The sequence below is a fragment of the Nelumbo nucifera genome, chromosome 4 (genome assembly GCF_055504915.1).
Source record: "Nelumbo nucifera cultivar China Antique chromosome 4, China Antique-T2T, whole genome shotgun sequence".
Lineage (NCBI taxonomy): Eukaryota > Viridiplantae > Streptophyta > Magnoliopsida > Proteales > Nelumbonaceae > Nelumbo > Nelumbo nucifera.
In genome coordinates, this window is record NC_142652.1 from 54,856,910 (window position 1) to 54,880,804 (window position 23,895).

Consider the following 23,895-nt stretch of genomic DNA (forward strand, 5'->3'; position numbering starts at 1 on the left):
TAAGGGTACCGCAAGACAATATCTAAATAGTAAGGGTACAGCTTGTCAATTTCGTGAACAGTAGGGGTAGTTTAAGAGATTTGCCCTTTTTTAAAAATGACTAGGAAATGTAATCACTTATTTGTCTAGGTGATGGCATCAATCGTTCAACCGTTTAATTCAAATGGATCAACATGTGATGTCATAATTAAATAAAAAATAAAATACATAAAATATTGGAAAATACAGAAAATTTAGGGAAAAAAAGGGCACATTTTTGATATTATATGTTCATTATATTGGTTAAAAATAAGTGTGATGAATAAGAGTTATAGTTTGTTAATGATGAAAAAGGCTAAAATGCAAAAAGAAAGAATTAATATTAGACCGATTACTTGTTAATAAATTATTAATTGTTTAAGAAACTAATAAAATAATTTAAATAAATGTATTAATAAATGGTTAGAAATAAATAATTAATAATAAAGCATTATTCATTACAAAATTAATTAATAATTATTATTGACTTTGATATTCCCACTATTTTCCCTTTTGCAACCAAGAAATGAAATGTGAAAAATTTTTACCCGTTTTGCTTTTATCATCCCATCCCATCTAAACCAAAATCTTTCCAAGCTATGGATTTTGTTGGGGACAAGAGATAGAATTCAATATTAGAGAGATTCTTTGTTATAAAATAAAGTTTGGGGGTTATTGTCCCCAATTATGGTGCCTTCCCAAAAATAAATAATTTCCCTAAGTTTTCATAAACTGACTTAAACATACCTTGAGTTTTTTTTAAATAGACTTAAGTATACCTTGAGTTTTTTAAAATAGACTTAAGTATATCTTGTGGCTGACCTAATTGGACTCAAACATACTTCCATCTATGAAACAATTCATTTAAAATTTTTAAAATCCTATTTTTCCCTTTTAGATAGGAAAGTTTGGGTTTGGGGTTAACCTAGACAAGAATTGACACTAATGCTATGTTTGGTTTGAAAGAAAAGGTAGGGAAACCTTTAGGCTCCGTTTGGTTTGTGGGGTGGGTATGAGAAAAAGGGAATATTCCAAGAATATTCATTTTTCTCTCATTTGTTTCAAGGGAAATAGGGGGATGGGATGAGAAAAAAGTGGGATGTGAGATCCCAAAATTGTGGAATTGGGGTCGCACCAAAACCGTGCGACCCTAGTGGAAAAACTCGAGAAAACTCGAATTTCTTCATCTTCATCCTCTGCTGGTGCACCACTGCCGTTGCTAGTAACCACCGCCGCTACTAGTAACCACCGTTGAAGATGTTTCCGCCATGGTAGAACTGAGATCGATGCAAACACAGATTAGAGGTTTTCTGCCACGGTAGAACTTAGATCTAGGTTCGCAGACACAGATCGGAGCTTCAGTCATGGAGTTCTCTGTTTCTCCCTCCATCTTCCTCTTCTCTCTTCTCCCTCACCTTCTTCTCTATTCTCCCTCATAACAGTGTTTTCCTATTATTTTCCCATATATAAAACCAAACAATGGAAAGGTAAATTTTTACACTTTTCCATCCTATCCCACCTAAATCTTCCCACAAACCAAACGGAGTCTTACAAACCTTGTATAAATTTCCGTACTTTTCCTTTCCTTTCCCTATCTTTTCCTTCAAACCAAACATGGCCTAAGTGATAGTATTCAAAAAATTCAAATGCCTAGATCAAGGACCAGTTAAAGTTGATCTTACCCATATCAAATGCAGCTTGGAGTAAAAGTTTTTCTCTGATAATATTAAAATCCTTTTTCTTACTAATAAAAAAACAGTTTTTTCTCCACTATCTATATCTGCATCAAGAACGCATTTGAGACCATATTTTTAGGGTGATTGTTGCAAGGTATGAAATTTTGCAAATAAGGGACAGAGGGATTTGAACCCTACTCATCAGCTTGTAATGACTACAAGCTCACCACTATTACACCAAGTGTCTAGCATATTAATTTGTATTTTAATTCTTAATTATACTCTCTTTTTAGTGGATGGCTGCTAATAAAAGCTGAAATTCATTATTTAATGTTAATTGGTCCAAGCACTGACCTAAAAGTTAAGGCCTTTAGAAGTTTGCATTTATGTGCTAAAAATTTTTCAAAAAAAAAAGTTGTCAATTTTCTAAAATCGGAACTGGTTCACCGGTTTTCTAGTTTGACTAGTTGAGTCAGTGGTTTTGACCAATTTTTTTACCCAATTGGTCCAACCAAGTCATGTTTTCTAACCAATGATAAATGTTAATACAAATTATATTGATTCTTTAAAAACTAAGGTATGTGTGTATATACACACATTTTAATTCTTTCATCATTTTTCAATGATTTTCAATTATGTCCTCATATTCACACTACGTATAAATCATTTAATATGTTTTTTTTTGGTTTAAATAACTTATTTATAGTCATATACATACATACATACATACATATATATATAACTCAATTTTTTATTATTAATATAGCTTTTTTAGGTTTTGTATGAATTTCTCAGTGTATCCGGATATCTTAATTTTTTGTCCGTATCCATCCTTCCCATATCTTGATATGTCTTTTAAAATTTAGAGTAAATTTTGAAAATTTGAAAGATAATGAGGTATAAAAGAATTACAATGTATGTTTTTAAATCTTTCAGAAAACTCAAGGTACGTTTAAATCAATTTAAGAAAAATCAAGTTGATCCAAAAATACATGATCCAAAACCACCATTTTATGTTTGAAAAGAATAAAAACCACCATTTTATGCTAAATAGACATTAATTAAACAATGTTAAGACAAATCCCTCTTCCTCAACGTGGTAGTTAGCCGTTAGAAATTTAAAATATATTACCTGCGCTCTTGCACAGACAGATAAAACAGATGAATAGAATTAAAAATTTAAAGTGAAATGAACGAGATTACATCTGCGCCCCACAAACTCCCCACATGTACATCTCAGCGTGCATTGGGAGCATCTCCCAAAGTTATGAGTGGGAGATGTTCTCAATACACAGTTAAGATATGCTGTCGGGCGCAGATGTGATATCGAAATGGATTCCTAAATCCTAATCACGCTGACATCAACACAGCTAAGCTAACAAAGTCTCTCATCCCATCCGACACAACGGCTCTATTTTCTCTCTCTTCCACTAAACATAAAATGCATACAGCGTACAGCCCGCCCGTTTGAAAAAATTTGAATCTATGCTTTCCTTTTCCTAACAAGAAATAGCTGTCTTCTTCTTCTTCTTTCTTGGTCTTCTCTCCTATCACTTGTCCGATGATCTCAGCTTAAGCGTGCGTGGTAGCCTTTTCTTTTTTTACTTTTAAGCTTTTTAATCCCTCTCTCCTTTGCAGTCTCTCCCTTTTTCTCGCTTCTCTTCCCCTCTCGGCCGAAGATTTCTCGCACCCACAATGGGTAGTTGTCTGAGCAAGAAGGGCTCTTCTCAGACTGTTGCTACAGCAGCATCAGCAGCTGCTTCTTCCCTTCCAGATCCGCCCTGTAAGCCAAAACCCCAGGAAGAGGTGAAGGAGGAGCAAAAGACGATGGTACCACCACAAGCCGAAGAAAAGGTGAAGGAGATCTTCGTCATAAAACACAGAAGGAGCCATGAAAGACGCACTGAAGAGAAAGGAGCAGCTTCAGCAGCAGCAGGTGGTGGTGGAGGAGGAGGAGAAGTAGGCGATAAGAAGGAAGATTCCTGCAATGGAATCAATGCCAACAATATTGCTGCTAATGCTACTAATAATGGTGGCAGTACCAGTGGCGTTGCCCCTGTGAGGACTTCCAGCTGCACCAAAGAAGAAGTAGATGCCATCCTCATACAGTGTGGACGAATCAGCCGGAGCTCCTCCGGCAAGGCTTCTGCTTCTAACGACAACGGCAGTAACTCCCATGCTCTCGGCACTAGTGGAAGTAGGAAGTACTCGGGTTCCAAGAGGAGTTATGATTTCGACCATGACGATGCCTCCGCACGAGCAGCCGATGATAACGACTACGACGATGCCGAGGATGAACAGGAGAGACGCCAACATCGGCACCGGCAGCGCCACCAACATCGGTCTAGGTCTTCTCACCGGAGAACACCCAGCAGGGAAGGAGACGCTGAGTTCAAGCAGAGATCCGGTAGTAGAGACCGTACTTATTCTTCTTCTGGAGAAGAAAAGAGGCGAATCGGCGGTAGTGGGAGAAGGGTGAGCCGCTCCCCTGGTAGGAGATCTGAAACCCCGACTGCTGGCAATGCAACGCCTACCACGGAAAAGTCTAGGCCGGGAAGGATGGTTTCTGTTCCGGCTTCTTTGTCCAACCGCGATAAAAGCAATGGCGATGCCACAGCTGCTGCTGCCGTCCCCGAGCCTGCTAATCGGATCAAAAGGGTTTCAGTGAAGAGAAGTGTTGAGGTTGGTGGTGGATTTAGGACGGCAGCATCGCCTCGTTCTCAGTCTCCTGCAAACATTAGATCTTCCAACGAGAATGCCCACCATCATAATCATCCTCCTCACACACCCTCCGTCAGCCGGAACTCTTCCAGGAAAGCAGAACACTCTCCTTACAGAAGAAACCCCATGAATGAAATCGATGGGAACACTTTAAATGAACAGCTTCTGTTCAGGGCTCATGATACAACCAACAACAAGGTAGAAAAGGGCAAGGCAGGAGTTGAAACAGGAGTAATGAGCAAAACATCCCAATTTCTGTCCCAGGTGAGTTCTAAATTTGCAGTATGATTTTAGTGATCTATCCACTTGTTTCTGAAATTCTGACATTCCTCAACTAATATTACTTACAAGAGTTCTTCTCAATTGCAGAAGCCTGATGAGAAAAGCAATAGAGTTGTAGAACTTCCACAAGGGGATACTGATAGACGAGAGAGTTCCAAAGCAAAGGAGGAGCAGCAGAAGATCGACGAGGAACAATCAGGGGCTAAAGGGATTCCAGTAAAGGCCAACGAGGTTGCAGTGACTGTAGTAGCCACAGGCAGCGAAAACCTGAAGCCCCAGACAATAACAAGAAGTAGGTCCTCCAGGAGATCCAGAGACCTCGACATTGCCCTGGGTTTCAACCCAGACAGCCATCTCAATCCAAACTCCTACGCCTCGCTATTGCTTGAAGATATTCAGAACTTCCACCAACAGAACAACAGCACTGCCTTTTCTCTCCCAGCCTGTGTTACCAAGGCTTGCTCCATCTTAGAAGCAGTGGCTGACCTCAACTCATGCACCAGTTCCAATCTCTCTTGTGCATTTTCAGAGGACAAAATCTCCGGAGCAGATGGATCTCACAGCAAGAATGTTTCTTCCAATTTCCATCTTGGAAAGAGGAGAATGGTGGCAAAAGAGCCATTTTTGGAGTCTGAGGTGGTCGTGAGCGATGATCTAATGGAGCCCAGCCTCCATAAGTACGTGACTGTGAGAAGGGGTGTGGCAGGTGAAGAGATGGACGAGCAAGAATCCTCGGGAAGTAACAGCTTTGTGGGTCAACACTGGGCTGCTTCTTCATGGGAACCCAACTCAGCTGATTCCACAGAGCGCTGGACTTCACAGTCAAACTATGGAGACGAGGTGGTGGACAAGGAGAGGGAACCAAGTTCTCTAGGCATCGAAAACAAAGCCATCTCCGAGGCTGCTGTTCATGGTGCTGTAGTTGGGGCAAGGAGATTACGGCACAGTGGTAATAACAATAATTACTTGCCAACTGCAACTGCGAGCGCAAAAAGTAGAGAGTTTGATTATCATCAAATGGGAAGTGGGCTTGGAAGGATTGGAGCAAGAGGTCAAACAATTCCCATTGTTACAGCTGCTTCAATGTAATCCACAAGGATGGAACAAGAATTAGCAGATTAAAGTCCACAAGTTGGCTCAAGAAGACTGCTTCTTGCCCATCACAGTTTAAACTTTTCAGGTAAAAAAAGAAGCATTTATTTCTTGATAACATGTTCCTCTCTCCATTAAGTTTTTGTACAGTTGATATATTTCTCTTTTGGGAGGACATTGGAGCTGTATTCACTTGTTTCATGTTGGCTGTTGGATTATTTATGGGTCAACATTGAGCTTCTTGTTGACTGTATTGCAGCAATGAATCCATCAACTAATACTTTGTCACAGATTGTCCAAAAAGAGAACTATACTATGTTATTGAATCTTGAGAATTTCAAAGTTGTCTTTAGTTCACTTTGCATTCCACGATAATACAGAATAGCATACAACTCTGAGACATCTGAGGCTCTGAGCTGATGACAAGTTCTAAAATGGAGATGAAAATTTTCTAAAGCCACTTGATCTATTTCCTTGAAAATATCTCTATGTTCTTCATTTTTGATAATTATTACAGAGCATGAATTAGCCATCACAGGCTAAATGCCAAATCATAATGTATTATCTGCTGAATATAAATTGTATATATGACCAAGCAGATGATGTTGCATATAACTTGGAAGGGTTCATTGTGCGCTCAGGCACTACAAGAAATTTTGGCTTGGTGAGTGGGATTTATGTTGGCCATGCATGGTTTAAGTATTGAAGTGCTCAATGCTGAAAAGTTGCTTGTCAAGTGATTCAGAGTGTTTTTTCTCTTCTCTGCTCTGTGAACCAAAATTGAACTGAATATGCTTCACTCTTGTTAACGAATTAAGTATTGGAGAAGTAAGGATGGGTTCAGTGGTAGGGTGTAGGTTGATCAATGCTGAATTTCGTCATAAAGAAAGGATGCAAACAATGATCTTAGCTTCCTCTTGCACTTTTCCCTACAACTAAATTTCAAATAAAAGATACAAACAATTATGATCTGTGATATTTTCAACAAATCACATTAAGGTATTTCATTCTATTATATATACCAAAGAGAATTATAAACAATCAAACATTTGAAAGACAAGGTGTAAAAGAGTCAATTGAAAAATAAAATCAAAATCAGAATGAAAAGAAAAATAGAAATTAGGTAATTCGCTAAGGAAGAAATTCAGGACACCTTCCCCATCAATGCTAAAACTATATGTTGAGATAATGTATGGAATATAGGTTTATTTACACTCAACTTAAAACTGATGAGAAATAGTTAATTTGATAATGAATATTTAAGTTATTTGCTAAGGAAGAATCCTCATAAACGCTAAAAGCATACACTGACTTTATGGAACAATTGGATCAATATCCAATTATATATATTGGCTATGGTATTTGATAATTTGATCTTCAAAGATCAGGGAAACTTATTTGGCAATGATAACATGGCAGATTTTTGTTCACAGATCATTTATCTAGCTTATCAAGAAATGTAGTAAAATAATTTATTGAGATTGATTCAATTCAAGGGATTTGATATCTTGAGCATATTACCAAATCCTTTCATTAAGGTACGTTACATTTACCTAGGCAAGCGTTTCCCAGGTAAAACTTGCCTGGGTAAGTGAAGTCCCAGTGTTCTTGTGTGATACAAGTTATTCAGGTAAAGAGAGGCAGGGGGAGAGTGTTATCGGCAAATGGGGAATAAGGACCTAAATAATGTGGGTATAAAGGAAAAGAAACATAGCACCTTTACAAAATAGAGAAAAGTTCTTTGGGAAGAGTTAGGATTTATAATACTATATTTTGAAACAAGTTTCAATTGTCCCACAATCCTAAGAGGTGCAAGAGATTGAAATTCTATCTTTGACCCATTGATTCTTGAACTCTGATATTTCTTTTAGTTCTGTTGGACTCTAATGCTTTGTTACACACTGAGATTTGTGGAAGGGACCATTGTTTGTTGCAATGATACTCAGGTTGACATTTGATGACAAGCATGAAAACACCAGGTCCATGCCTGAGAGTGGGTCACTATCTGTAAAAATTCCAAATGTTAGGTAGTGCTCAAGTACACCTTTCCCAAGACCCTGGATAATCAGTATCAATATTAGGTAATGACACTTTTATGTTATGTTAAATGCTTTGGAGAGGCAGTTTCTTTATATTAATAAAGGGGATTTTTCTTTGCTCCTTTTTAATGACTGCCAGTCCAAAGAATCTAAATATCTGAAATTCCTTGGGTTCAAACATGGCTTTCACTTTCCACTGTATCTCTTTTCCTGTTTTGAGTTCTAGATTCGGAGAAGCTTCCAGGTCTTTACTTAGCTATGTGTTTGGATAAGGCTGATCTGAGTATCAATGTTAGATAACCAGAAATTCGGTTCAATGGAGAATATTCAGACTTTCCATGCTAGATTCTCACATGTTAGAATGAAATTTTGATTTTTTCAGTTTTGTTTCAATTTTCCTCACAATATTTAATTTGGGATTTATTATATTCAGGAGATCTTTTCCTCTATTTTACTTGGGATTAATGCAGGGATTGTTTTGCGCTCAGTCCAGGAATTGGAAATTCTATGTAACTCTCTCAGTACAACTTTAGTATGCTGCATTCATCTCCCTTGAATTTTTAGATTTACAGACTTTGGTCTTTCCCCATGAGATGAATCTTAACATGTCTACTCAATACAGCTTTTCTCTTTAAAATCCATTAATATTTGAATTGATGATAGACAGGGACATTCCCAATGGTTATTCTTAAAATCCATTAATATTTAAAATCCATTAATATGATAGACAGGGACATTCCCAATAGACAGGGACATTCCCAATACTCAATACAGCTTTTCTCTTTAAAATCCATTAATATTTAAAATCCATTAAGGACAATAGGGAGTGGATTAAAAATGCTAATACTAAATCAATATAAATAAAGGCAACAAGCCACTAGAATGAAAAGGGTAATACTAATGCACATCATATCAAATACTTCAACAATTAATAAAAGCATTGCTTTTGGATTGGAAAAATAACATTAGTACAAATATGTAAAGGAAGAACCCAAAAATTAAATGCTCCATTACCTATTATCAATGATTAGCTCCTTCCACAAGCACCTAAGAACAAAATAAATAAAATAGAAGCAATTTTTCTCTTTGAAATGAACTTCATAATTGATAAAGCAATGATGAGATAGGCCTAGTTCAGCAACCCTTACTTCAATTCTATTAGATAAACAAAGCAGCCAATTCCCAATATAATATTGATTGCTGAATACAAAGAATATACTATTCTATTGGTTTCCTATTGTAGTAGGATGCATGACTTTGCACAACAACAAAGGTAGAAACTATATATCTTGTTGATAAAAATATCACTTTAAACTTTATCGCTTGGTAAAGAAGTATTAGGCCCCATTTGGTTCACGGGAATAGGGGTTTGGAATCGTAATCTCTTTTCCATTCTTGCCGGAATGGCATTCTCCCATTTGATGGAATGGCCATTCCCTATCTCTCCCTTGGGAATGAAATCCTATTCCTGCTGATTCCAATTCCCATTCTCATTCCTGTCTACAACTACAAACCAAACCAAAGGGACCCTTAATTAGTTACTAGTAAAAGGATTATCTTATTGACAGAAGTAGCACCTTTTCAACCAACGAAAGCTCAAGTCTTTGGACACAGAAAGAATGAAAATCTTTCTCAAATAAATCTCAGAATAACATTTGAAAATTTTGTCAAGGTTCCTATGAAAGAAAAAGGAGATGAAAATGGGATTCGATGCCCAAAGCATTCATTGATTCTGTATACACACACTGGTACTGGTTGTTGAGTACGCATGTGGTGAATTTAGTTACAAATAAGGAAGAGTGGACGTAATGTACTACAAGAACGGTTATTCTCTCCTACAAGCTCGATGAATAACACTCATTCTTATTAGTAGGATTGCTATCTCTTGATGTAGAGTCATTATCTTGAGTGCATAGTCCATGTGCCTTAACTCCCCCCCTGCAAATATATTTGATCAGCAACGTTCAATTTGGCAGAGTTGTTGAAATTGATTTCTGGAGAGAGATTTTGTAAGCAGGTTAGTTAGTTGGTCCTTAGTTGGAGACACGGGTGTCAATTGGACTGGATTTGGTCCAATCTGACCCAGTCCAATGTGAGTCCGTTATAAATGGACTAGGTCCAATCAAATGAATGTTTTGGACCTATTTTGACCAGTCCAATTCAATGTCTGGACTGTCCAATCTGTTCAAATTCATTTTGATTTAGATTCGTTTCAACCCAAACCCGGTCCATTGACACACATTCCTATCTTATATCAACGGACCAATTCAATGTCTTGTTGGTCCGTCCAATCCATCCAAATTGATTTTAGATTGGATGGGGTCCAATCCAAAACCGGTCCATTGACACCCTTAATTGGAATATACTTCACATGTGTTTCGAATGGGAGTGGAATATAGGATTGACAAATACGTCATGCCCACATTATTGCACCACATGGTGGGGGCTTGAGAGAAAGAGAGAGAAAAGTATTTGGAGTTCCAAGAGTAAGGCCCCATTCGATTTGTAGGAATAGGGGTCTGGAATCTGAATAGGCTATTCCGATCATGGTTTTCAAAACCGGACTGGACCAGATGGATGGACTGGCAAAACCGGGAACCGGTCATCTTCGTTTTACCTCAAAGCCGTTTTTTTGGCCAAAAACCATTGATTTGGTCAGCAAACCGCTGACCTGGTTGGGTGGAGGCATGGGCGCGTGTATGTGTACATGTATACATGCGCTAAACCAAATTGTTTTGGTTTTGACCAGTTTGACTTTTTTTTTCAAATTTATTTTTTAACTGTTTTCTTTTTTGTTGTGTCTCTTGTTCTTTGTTCTTTGAACAGATGCACTATTTTGAAGAGACTTCTCTCTAAAAGGACACTTTTGTGTTCATTCGGATGACTGAGAACACTCTATAAAAGGAGTGTTGGTTAACTCAGAAACATAGATCATTTACACACAACATTGTTTTCTCTTTCTATCGAGTATCGATTTTCTGAGCATCATTCTTGGTGGTTCACGGAGGTCTGGTAAGCGAGTACACGCCTACTAGTGGCCTGTGGATTGTCTTATTTTGGAGACTGATTTGCAATCACCCGGCTACACTGTAGGGGCAGATGCGATTTTAAGGAGAATGACCAAGTGACACAATTCAGTCATTCCTTTCTCTGCAAGTTCTTAGTTTCACAATTCTACAATGCTATAGTGCAAGTTTTCGGTTTAAAAAATGATTACCAATAAATTCCATTCTACCTTCTTTACTATTTTCGAATATACCATGCTTAATTATTTCATGAGACAAATGGTGAGGTAATAATCGTGAGGAACTTGTGAAGTAAAAAGGTGTGGCTTTGTAAGGACACCCATGAGGTAGCCTCGTAAGGGGATTGGTAACATGGGCTTGACTATGGCTTTGCGATGCCAAATTAACCTAGTTTCGTGATACTCTATGGTGCGAAGCACTCATTCTGTCATTCACTCTAGGTTTCATCATGCGTATAAACAAGGTTTTACCTCTTTATCATTAAATATATATATATATATATTCATTGTCTTAGAGGACAACATTTTTAGTGGTATTATAGTAAATTTACTTTTGAAGGTTAGTTCAAAGGGCAAATTTGGTATTTTGAAAATTTTAATGTAATTCATCAACTTTTTCTGCCCAAGAAAATAAATAATGGAAGGGAAGTAATTGGATATTTTTCAAAAGTATCGGGAGGTATTTATTAAGGTTAAAAACATAGAGGAGGGGTATTTGAAACAGCAATTGGTATCTTTATTACATTAGCTAAAGCTTATTTGTTCCTATTCATTCATATCGCAACAAGATGGATTTTACCTAGAATGCGAATGAAGCAACTATTAAATCTTGGGTGGAAATTTATTTTACTCATTTCTCTAGGTAATCTATTATTGACAACTTCTTCCCAACTCCTTTCACTGTAAAGGAATACTATATTTATGTTATTTTAGGTTCATAACTTCTCTCAAACAAGAGAAAGAGAAAGAAATATCCAATTTTTTTATTCATAGATATTCACAATATGCTACCTATGATAAAATAAGAACAGCCCCTACATTCAAAGCCCCTTTTTTACCATTACCAAGAACTTGTTTCAGTTGCATATCATAAAGGATTCTAACAACTGCTTCAAATACAGTATCAGGAAGTACTGCTTGCGGAACCTCAATATCCACGGGCTTATTAGCTAAATGGCAATTGGCACATACAATACGCCCAGTTGCTTCTCTTGGATTTTCATAACCCTGCTGTGCAAAAATGGGATATGCATTTGAAATGGATGTCCGATATGATTGTCAGGGGAGGTTTTTACTTTTATATTTAAGGAATGAGATAACTTTTTTTTTTTGAAAAAATATCAAATAAGGGCATTAGTACTGTTCGTCTTCCTCGTCTGTATTCGGGTGGCTTCTCTGTTAATGTTTGTCGTATATTCAACGTGGTAAGTCCGTATACCACGATTGTCTACATACTTTCTTCTATTCCTGGGATAGGACAGGAACAGAAAGTAGGAGTTTTAAGAAGTGATCGAAGTTAAGACAGAATCTTTGGTCCTGCTCAAATCATCTTGCTTCAATCCACCTCCTCTATCTTTGGCCCTGCTCCTCAACCAGGCCCACCTTGGCTTTTCCGGCCATACTCTCCTCCCGGCATGTCCTCAGCACCACCGCCCATACCTCCCGACATCTCCCCGCCACTCCCTTGATACATCTTGGCGATGACGGGATAGCATATACCCACCAATTCCTTCTACTTGTCTTCCAACTCATCCACCTCCGCCAACTGATTCTTGTCCAGCCAATCAAGAGCCTCATCGATTGCCTTCTCAATCCTCTGCTTGTTTGCCGGATCCAATTTCCCAAAAAACTTCTCATCCTCCACTGCATTCCTCATGTTATACGCATAATTCTCCAGTGGATTCTTGGCCTCCGCCTTCTTCTCTACTTGCTCATCTTCAGCCTTGTACCGCTCTACATCCTTCACCATCTTCTCAATCTCCTCCTTGCTCAGCCTTCCCTTGTCATTGGTGATTGTGGTCTTGTTCTTCACCCCCACAGTCTTGTCCTCAGCCGAGACATTAAGAATTCCATTTGCGTCAATATCAAAACACATGTTGATTTGTGGAATTCCTCTTGGTGCCGGTGGAATGCTGGTGAGCTCGCCTTCGTAGACCTGAATAAGTACACCAGGCTGGTTGTCTGAGTAGGTTGAGAAAATATACTCTTTCATGGTCGGAATCGTGGTGTTCCTTGGAATCAAAGTAGTCATGACACCTCTGGCAGTCTCGATGTCGAGGCTGAGAGGTGTGACGTCCAGTAGTAGTAGGTCTTGGACCTTCTGGTCGCCTTCATGGGTCAGAATTGCAGCTTGCACAGCAGCAGCGTATGCAACTGCCTCGTCGGAGGACTTACACAGAGGCAGAAGATCAACAGTGGCACAGCCCTTGTTTGATATTTTCCCAAAAAAGATATCCTATTTCAGTTATTATATAAAAATATTATTTTTTATTGATATTAAGGGCAAAAAGTTGCCCTTATTTGCTATTAACCCTATATTTATTTTTGTTTAACCCCTAAATATTATCCCAAAAAAATTGTGAAGCCTTACCCATCAAAAAACAAATGGACAGACAGGTAATTTCGCTCCTCTTCTTCTGAACGTGATAAATAGCCGTTAGAGAGAACACAAAAGATGAAAAGAATTCAGTTACGTAACTTACATACAATAGAAACAATTGAGGAAGCAAGCTTATCTCAACTTGAATAGAATATAGAAAGTTGATGGACAAATCACACTAAGATTCCTCTGAGTCTCTGACAAAAAAGGTTCACAACTCAGCTAAACTAACAAACAATCCCAACAATATCAACACAACCAACGGTCCTCACCTCCACCAAACAAAACTGATGGACACAAACCATAGCCCGCCCGTTTAAAAAAATTTGAATTTGCACTTTCTGACTCTAAAACCAAAGGTTACCCAAAACGAAAGCTCTTCTTCACCTGTAGCACCTGTACCACTAACCCAAGCAAAAACTCAAACTTTTCCAACCAAATTTCACAGGTGACCGATAGCCTTTTCTTTTACTTTTGAACTTTTTCTTTAGAATTTCCTCCCTCTCCCTTTTCTTGTTTCTCTTCTGGTCTTTTCCTTCCCTCTTCCCCACTCTCCCTCTCTTTCTTATATTTCCAGCTACCCCTTCTATTGGGTCAGGATTTCTCTCACCCACGATGGGTAGTTGTCTGAGCAAGAAGGGCTCTTCTCAGACTGTTGCTTCTTCCCCTCCAGATCCGCCCTGTAAACCGAAACCCCAGGAAGAGGTCAAGGAGGAGCAGAAGATGATGGTACCACCACAAGCCGAAGAAAAGGTGAAGAAGGAGATCTTTGTCATAAAACACAGAAGGAGCCATGAAAGACGCACTGAAGAAAAAGGATCAGCAGCAGCAGCGGCGGCGGCGGCAGGTGGTGGTGGTTGTGGAGGAGAAGTAGGCAATAAGAAGGAAGAGTCCTGCAATGGAATCAATGCCAGCAATATTACTGCTAATCCTACTAATAATGGTGGCAGCACCAGTGGCGTAGCCCCTGTGAGGACTTCCTGCTGCACCAAAGAAGAAGTAGATGCCATCCTCATACAGTGTGGACGACTCAGCCGGAGCAACTCCAGCAAGGCTTCTGCTTCTTGCGACAACGGCAGTAACGCCCATGCTCTCGGCACTAGTGGAAGCAGGAAGTACTCGGGTTCCAAGAGGAGTTATGATTTCGACCATGACGATGCCTCCGCACGAGCAGCCGATGATAACGAGTACGACGATGCAGAGGATGAACAGGAAAGACGCCGACATCGGCATCGGCAGCGCCACCAACATCGATCTAGGTCTTCTCACCGGAGAACACCCAGCAGGGATGGAGACGCTGAGTACAAGCAGAGATCCGGTAGCAGAGATCGTGCTTCTTCTTCTTCTGGGGAAGAAAAGAGGCGAAACAGCGGTAGTGGGAGAAGGGTGAGTCGCTCCCCCGGTAGGAGATCTGAAACTCCAAATGCTGGAACCGCAACGCCTACCACGGAAAAGTCTAGACCAGCAAGGATGGTTTCTGTTCCGGCCTCTTTGTCCACCCGGGATAGGAGCAATGGTGGTGCCACTGCTTCCGCTGCTGCAGTCCCCGAACCTGCCACCGGAATCAAAAGGGTTTCTGTCAAGAGAAGTGTTGAGGTTGGTGGTGGGCCTAGGACGGCAGCATCGCCTCGTTCTCAGTCTCCTGCAAATATTAGAGCTGCCAACGAGAATGCCCACCATCATAATCATCCTCCTCAGACACCCTCACTCAGCCGGAACTCTTCCAGGAAAGCAGAGCACTCTCCCTACAGAAGAATCCCCATGAACGAAATCGATGGGAACACCCTTGTAAATGAACAACTTTTGTTCAGAGCCCAGGATGCAGCCAACAACAAGGTAGAAAAGAGCAAGGAAGCAGTTGAGGAGGGATTAATAATCAAAACCTCCCAATTTCTGTCCCAGGTGAGTTACTAGATTTGCAGTATGATTTTAGGATACTTGAGGACTCGGTAACATGTTTTAGTTGATCTTAGGGATCGTTCATTTGTTTCTGAAATTCTCTTACATTTGTGAAGGATTATTACTTACAAGTGTTATGCTCAGATGCAGAAGCCTGATGAGAAAAGCAACAGAGTTGTAGAACTTCCACAAGGGGCTAATGACAGACGAGAGAACAATCCTATGAGTTCCAGAGCCAAGGAGGGGCAGCAAAAGATTGTGGAGGAACAAACAGAGGCTAAAGGGATACCAGCCAAGGCCAACGTGGTAGCAGTGATTGTAGCAGCCACAGGCGACGAAAGCCAGAAACCCCAGACGTTAACAAGAAGTAGGTCCTCTAGGAGATCCAGAGACCTAGACATTGCCCTGGGTTTCAACCCAGATAGCCATCTCAATCCCAATTCCTACACCTCGTTATTGCTTGAAGATATTCAAAACTTCCACCAACAGAACAACAACACTGTTTTTTCCCTCCCAGCCTGTGTTACCAAGGCCTGCTCCATCTTAGAAGCAGTGGCTGACCTCAACTCCTGTTCCAGCTCCAATCTCTCTTGTGCTGCATTTTCAGAGAATAAAACCTCTGAAGCAGATGGATCTCACAGAAAGAATGTTTCTTCCGATTTCCATCTTGGGAAGAGAAGGATGGAGGCTAAAGAGCCAATTTTGGAGTCTGAGATGGTTGTCAGGGATGATCTAACAGAGCCAAGCCTCCACAAGTATGTAACCGTGAGAAGGGGTGTGACAGGTGGAGAGATGGAACAGCAAGAATCCTCTGGAAGTAACAGCTTTGTGAGTCACAATTGGGCTGCTTCTTCGTGGGAACCCAATTCAGCTGACTCCACAGAGCGCTGGACCTCACAATCAAGCTATGGGGACGAGGTGGTTGACAAAGAGAGGGAACCAAGCTCTCTAGGTAGTCAAAAGCAAGCTCTCTCTGATGCTGCCCATGGTGTCGTAGCTGGGGTAAGGAGATTTCAGCATGGTCGCAATGATGGTTACTTACCAAGTGCAACAGTTGGTACAGCTGCTTCAATGTAAAAAGGATTAGATCTTAGTGAAAGAGTTGCAGAAGTTTCAAACTTACAATTTGATTTGAAAATCTGCAAGGTGGGTCAAGAGACATTGAGCCCATCAGTTTATGCCACCACATCCTCTGCAGGGATGAAATCCATGTTTTACTGGATAATTGATGTACTTTTATTTGCTGTTTTCACCTTTACCTACTTGTCTCTGTGATTTCCAATACAATTAGATCGATAACAATTTAATTTGGATCCCCATAATTTTCCAAGAAACTTCTCTCCAAGATGGATGGGTGGCATTGGGTGATTTGAATCACTCCAAGCAACCTGTGTTTGGTTCTGTGGGCGTTCATTGAAAAAGCGCTACCACATCAGTGCCACATAGGCGTTGACGTTTATTGTAGATGAAGCAAAATGAAACAATTGTTTGGTTTCACCATTTATCAAATAAATGGTAGAAAACTGAAACGCTTTGATTTTTGTGCATGAGGCATGTGGGGAAACGTTAAATTCTTGTTTCCCCTAACTGTCCAGTGTTTCTTGAAATCAAATGCTGATGTGGCACATTTTAATGGGTATTAATTTGAGGTGGAGAGTAAAAAACATTTAAAGTAAAACTCAACCAAACAACAAAAACAGAAAATGTTTAAAGTGAAAAAATATAAATAAATGTTTAAAGTGAAAAAGTACAAATAAATGACATCCATAAACGCCCATGGGACCAAACACATATGTACTCCTATACAATGAAAAGACAAATATACTCTTATGTGTATAGGCATTCTTTTATCAGTAGTAGAATAGAATTTTATTCATAAAAAATGTGCAATGCCCTTGATTCCTGAGTTTTTTTTTCGGAAATAAAGACTAGAATTATAATAGCTAAAGACTGATTTAAATCAAAAGATGATATGCTCCATCAGATGCACACAACTTTACAGATGCTATATTCATATTAGTTTCTCTTTGGCAAGTCCTTCTCTAACTAAAATATCTACTAGAAGACTAGAAGATCTAGGCACCCAATTGAACAAGCAATTCATATATGCCAATTTTCTTTAACATATGCATATATTCAGAGGCCCATCTTCTTCCTAGGGCTGTTTACAAACAAATTCAAACCGACCAACCCGGCCTGACCCAACCTGATTTGGCCGATTTTTCTTCACTATCGGTCAGTTTCGAGTTGTAAAAATGGGTAAAACCAATAATTCGGAACCGAACCGAGTTATCTAATTAGATTATCTCTATCCTACTTCTTTCCAGCTACTTAGTTACTTATTTTTAGCATCAATTTTTTAAGTACTTCTTTCTAGTTTCTTACTAACTTAGTTATCTATTATTTCTAGTCTTTAGGATTGGCATTAATGGCAAGCATTGCAAATCAAGCAAAATCCCTAGTCCCTACACCTTTACTCCTTCAGAAAGATTGGCTTCTTAAATTTTTGGAAAGATTAAAAGAGATATTCCTTACTCTCTAAGGACCTTTACACCAAATAGGCAAATAGGAGTCATGTCTTTCCTAGATTAGAGGTTCTCTACTCTCTAAGCATTGTAAGTCCTAGTGTTCTTCTAAATTTCATTCTTCTTTGACTCTTTCTTTCCTAATCCACCTCCTCAAGGCTCAAGTACTCTCAAGATTTTCAAATTTCAAGTTTTCAACATCACTCATTCACTTGGCTCTCTCATCTTCCTCAAATCTCAACTCTCATTTTCTCAAGTCTCAACTATCAAGTTTCAACTTCTCAAGACTCAAGCATCACATTCACAGGTTAGTATTTTTTTATTTAATATTTTTAAAATTTAATGCATGCCAAAAGTTGACATATTTTATTTGTGTTTTGTTTAAGCTTTGAAAAAAATCTGGTTATTTATGATATATTTGCACAAAAAACTTCAGTTTTGTATGAAAAGCCTAATCTATTTTAATATATATTTCGGTTTTAATTTATATATATATTATATTTAAAACTATTAAATGTAGATATTTCGGTTTTGCATAAAAACTGAAATATCTGAAAAAATATATATTCTAAAAAAATATCTGTCAAATATAGATATTTCAGTTTTAAATAAGAAATATATATTTGAAAAAATATATATTCTGAAATATATCAGATATATATTTCCGAAATATATATTTCCAGAAAATATATATTCCGACATATTTGTATATATATTTTGGTTTTAAATATATATTTCAGTTTTAAATATATTTATGGATGAAAATTGAAATGATGTTCAGTAACTTCAGAGGTTTTTTTAGCACCCAAACTGACCCAAACCAACCAGTTGGTTTTGCTTAATAGAGGGTCGGTTTCAGTTTAATTTAGGTTACCCGACCAAGTCGGGTTGATTGAAAAAACACTAGTAAACTGACCCAACCCAACCCATGAACAACCCTACTTCTCCCTATATTTAGGAGCTATTTGGCAAGTCTTTTTGAGAAGATCTTCTGGTAGCTCTGACAGTCAAAATACACATTGAGCTTTTGCATGAAAATCTAAGCAGCCCAAAACTAATTTGGCAACTGCGTCTTTCTGCACAAGAATAAAGTGAAAAAGACGCGAAAAGCTCCATTTGGAGCTTCCTGAAATCAGCCCAAAATGGGCTTCTCACATCTTTTCAGTGCATCGACTTTTGGCGGCTATATCTATTATGGACCAAATAGAAAAAGACCACGACACAGTCTACTTGGCTTATAAACATCTGAAAGACCACACAGAAAGACACACCAAAGGAGGCCTTAGTTACTAACCTTAGAGGTCGCCTTTAGCAATTAGTTCTCTACCCAGTTTGTTTTGCTTTGCTTTGCTTTTAGTGAATCAAGTGATTATAATAAATATTGAAGGGTGTAGTAATCTTCCCAACTTATTTGGTCAATCTCAACCTAGACTGTTGGATTGAAAACCCTTGAATTTGTCCAGTTACTTTAGCATTGTAACCAAGATTAATTGGAGTTTTAACGAAAAGGCCATTGGTAAAAAGTGAAATTGCTGAAATGAACAACTTATTGCCTTGTTTTTAGTGGATTAAGTAATTAAATGATAAAATATTCAGCCATTAAGGAGCCCATAAACAACCTCCTTGAAAAACTTATTCACTAATAGACAAAACTAATTCAGCCACTTCATTTTTATCGATCAGCCCCTAACATATTGTTGAAAGTTGGAATTTCTTAATATAAAAAATGCTCAAAAGAAAGGTGCTTTAGTTTAATGTGCCCACTGGATTTTTTTGGGCTGAAATGTGCCCCATGAACAAATGGTGGGAGAAACATGTAGGCTTTCAACAGTAAAGAGCAATCCACCAAGACTCATCTTTATTTCATTACCTTGAGAATGGCCCACTGGATTTTTTTCAAGAGTATAATTTATATCTTAGACTCTTGATCAGTGCTTGGAGGGCTAAAGGATGGCAATTCATAGCAAATTAACACTTACACAGACTAGCATGTAGACTATATTCATTTCCCATATCCTCAAGTAGTACTCAAACTTAATTCTAATGTGAGGTCAAATGTTCAATGGGAGAAAAAAGGGATAGGATGGACAGAGAAATGAGATTATGCTACACTTCCCGGGTCAGATTGGCCAAGGAGGCTTGATTGGTGCAAAGTTTCTAATGCTTCTTCAGGGTCTTAGATTGATGTTATTTGTGGGATTTGATTGTAGAGAGGTAGAGGGTGAAACAAAGAATCATTAGCTGGGTGAGAGAAGGTACTATTGGCTTTGGGGTATCTTTTTTACCATAGAAGGGTACTGAAGACTTCACCTTCATGAGTGAGCATACCATTCAAATGGATCCAAGGTTGGCTAAGCTGTTCATTGATAGTAATGCTAGGGGAGACATTGGGAGAAGTGAGCTGTATTGGGACTCTTCTCAATTGTATTTCACTATTTCTATGCTTGTTTGTTAGTAGTATCCGTTGGAAGTTCTCTTCAAGGACTTCCGGATGAGGCATTATTGTTGTATTCTTGCATTCTTGGTTTGCCTTTTCAGGTTCTGCTTTGTCCTCTTCTTTTGTGAAGATCACGATTTTCCTCTCCTTTTTTCCAATCCTAGTTCCTATTAATGAAGTCTTTTTTATTGATACCGACACTAAAGCTACAACTCGTTGCAGTTGCAAATTGGATCGAAAACCCCTCGCCTCCCATCTTTCTCCCACTCCATCTATTCTCTCTTTTTTTCTCTTTCTCCTCCCTCTTCTCCTTCCTTCATGAGTTCTCATCGTTGCCAGTATAGTTTCACATATTAATGAGTTTTGCATTGTTTGCCAATTGAGAAGAATAACCATAACTGGAGGTCGCATCCTTCCTAGTTCAGATGAAATCTACTCCCAGGTGATCGGTTTCTTCTCTCCAAGTCCTCAGTTGTGGTCACCCGTAGTCATCATCCTTCAAAAAAGAAGGCTAGGAGCAATACATTCTTGGTATCTCCTATTGCAGTATCAGACCTCTAGCTGAAATATGATCCAGCAGTTTGAGACACAAAGGATAGCTCACATCTCTAATCTCCTGCCTATAAATGCAAAGTTATAGTAGTAGAACTCTTTATGTTTCCCACTCTAATCGGGCAAAGATCATGCTGGTTGCTGCACCAAAGGATGAATGAACCGAGATCGAACTCAATCAGCTCTCATTACAGTGGTTGGTTTAAAGCCAAAACCTGACCAAGTAACTTTGTCATCGCTCCCCCTTTCTGTTTGATTTTCTTCTTCTTAATTTTTAGGTGTTTGATAGGGTTTGGAAGAATTTGCACTACTTCGAGCGTGAGGGAAGCTCTAGAAAGGCGAGATAGAGATGAGAAAAAGGGGAATTTCTTTCCTTCCCTTATCATTCATACTGTAATGATATATATAGAGAGAGATGCTTAACAGAAAACAGTTAAACTAGAGACGCACAATGCGTAACTAACTAAAGTTATCCTTGATCAGTTTCTATTCTCTTAAACGAATGGGTTTGATAATATTCTTTCAACGTCCTGGTATCCCCTATGGCAAAGCACGGTTATCAGTCTGTTACAGCTTGTGCGAGGGGCCTTGGTTACTAGGCGAGCTCCTCCTATCATTGCCCTGTCCTACAAGGCGGACATTGTCCTCAAGGTCAAAGTCAGGGAATTGTTGAACCATGGGAGTCAATGGTTCCCCTGTAGCATCTTTGATGGGAAGGTCAATCCACTTAATCAGAAGATGGGTCTGTCAGTGATGGTTCACCTTGATATTCCAAGAATCCAAAACTTGTTCAGGTACATAGAGTGGGTGGGTGTCATTTGTGGTGAATGGAAGAGGTAATGTGGTCGTTGTGGAAGGGTCGGGGCATAGGTTGGAGGCGTTAGGCGATAGGCGACAGGGCCAATTCTGTCCAATATTTTGAAGGGACCAAAATAGCGTTTTGAGAGCTTGTGTGAGGAGCGAGCTTCAATGGATGATTATCAGTAAGGCTGAAGCTTAACATAGACCCAAGAGCAACTGAAAATTCTTTATCCCTTCGATGTTTATCCAATTGGTTCTTCATGCAAAGTTGGGCATGGGTGAGGTGATGTTTGAGCAGTGAGAGGGTAGCATCGCGATGACACATATGATCGTCAAGAGCAACGACTGATGTGGAACTACTGATATAATCAACTAGTGAGGGTGGGCATCGTCCATAAATTGCTTGAAATGGGGTCATGCTAATGGAAGAATGGGTGGAGGTATTGTACCAATATTTCGCCCAAGGGAGTAGTTGTACCCAAGACTTAGGTTGATATCCCACAAAGAACCTCAAATAAGTTTCTAAGGTTCTGTTGAGAACCTCTGTTTGGCCATCCGTTTGGGGATGGTAGGCGTTGCTGAATTTCAATTGCGTGCCCTATAGTTTGAAGAGTTCCCACCACAAATTACTTAGGAAGAGCTTATCTCTATCACTAACAATAGACTTAGGAAAACCATGCAATCAAACCACCTCTTGAACGAAGTGTTCTGCTAGCTTCGAGGTCGTGATCATAGTGTGGAGGGCACAAAAGTGTGCATACTTGGAGAGCTGATCAACAACTACCTATATCATGTTCTTCTCCTAAGCAGGAGGCAAACCTTGGATGAAATCCATTGAAATGTCATCCCAAACTTGTGAAGGAATTGGAAGTGGCTGTGAGAGACCCTTGGGTGTTGCTAGTTCATACTTGTTCTGGAGGCAGATATTGCAAGCTGCAACATATCTCTTGGTGTCCTTGGCCATGGGCGGTTAGTAAAAAGAAGAGAGCTGACTCAATGTTTTGGCATAGCCAGAATGCCCTCCTTGAAGTGAGGAGTGAAATTCCCGTAGGAGGCGAGGGCAGAGATCAGTTGCAGTAGGAACAAAAAGTCTTCCCCTGTACAATAGTAAGCCATCTCGCAAAACATAATCTGAGTGGTCCTCGCGCTTGTCATAGAGCTCCTGTAATATTTGCTGGGCCCCAGGGTCCATGGCTATGGCTTGGCGAATGTCATCAAAAAAGCCCACCTGCTGCTGGGAAAGCGCCATGAACAGAGGAAGAGCTGGTTTGGACCATTGGGAAAGTGCATCAGCTGCTGTGTTGGAAGAACCAAGTTTGTATTGGATTGTAAATTGAAAACCCAATAGCTTGGTCAACCACTTTTGTTGTTCTGGTGTTTGTATTGTTTGGTGAAGAAGTTTTCGAAGGTTGCGATGATCGGTGACAATAGTGAATTTCCTTCCAAGTAAATATTGTCACCACTGGTGTACCGCTATAGTAATAGCGTACATTTCGTGGGCATAAGTGGAGGCAGATTGGAGTTGAGGGCCAAGTCTCTCACTGTAAAAAGCAATGGGATGATGGGCCTAGGAGAGGACAGCCCCAATGGCCATCGTGGATGTGTCTGTCTCAACTGTTAAAGGGATGGTGAAATCAAGAAGTGCTAGTACATGGATTGTTGTCATAAAAGTTTGAGAGCTATGAATGCCGCCGTTGTTGTAGGGCTCCAATGGAATTAATTGTGTTTTAAGAGATCAGTCAAAGGAGCAGCAATAGAAGCATAGCCATGAACAAACTTGCGATAATAGCCGATGAGTCCCAAGAATCCACAAAGGGTCATGACAGAAGAAGGTTGTGGCCATGAAAGCATGGCATCAATCTTTTGGGGGTCAGCTTTAACACCATCGGCTGAGATAAGGTGTCCCAGATATTTGATCTCAAGCTAACCAAAGGAGCACTTGGAGAATTTTGCATAAAGTTGATGCTAGTGAAGAATAGAGAATATTGAGTGCAAAGGTTGGAGGTGATCAGCCAATGATGCACTACAAATGAGAATATCATCGAAGAAAACCAAAAGAAACCTTTGCAAAAATGGTCTGAATAGAGAATTCATTGTAGCTTGAAAGGTAGAGGGGGTATTGGACAACCCGAACGGAATTACGAGAAACTTGTAATGACCCTCATGTGTGCAAAATGCAATTTTGTGAATGTTTGGCTCATGAACGTGAATTTGAAAATATCTTGAGCG

General features: G+C 39.3%; 2 protein-coding genes across 2 annotated transcripts; both read left to right on the forward strand.

The window, feature by feature from the left end:
- The first annotated feature begins 3,235 nt into the window (after window positions 1-3,235).
- Window positions 3,236-6,146, forward strand: LOC104610118 (uncharacterized). Its single transcript, XM_010276601.3, has 2 exons — window positions 3,236-4,679; window positions 4,785-6,146. The coding sequence occupies exons 1-2, from the start codon at window positions 3,390-3,392 to the stop codon at window positions 5,784-5,786; spliced, it is 2,292 nt and encodes a 763-aa protein (XP_010274903.1). The 5' UTR covers window positions 3,236-3,389; the 3' UTR covers window positions 5,787-6,146.
- Window positions 6,147-13,911: 7,765 nt separating this feature from the next.
- On the forward strand, window positions 13,912-16,658 carry LOC104610119 (uncharacterized). Its single transcript, XM_010276602.3, has 2 exons — window positions 13,912-15,354; window positions 15,496-16,658. The coding sequence occupies exons 1-2, from the start codon at window positions 14,068-14,070 to the stop codon at window positions 16,426-16,428; spliced, it is 2,220 nt and encodes a 739-aa protein (XP_010274904.1). The 5' UTR covers window positions 13,912-14,067; the 3' UTR covers window positions 16,429-16,658.
- Window positions 16,659-23,895: the final 7,237 nt, after the last annotated feature.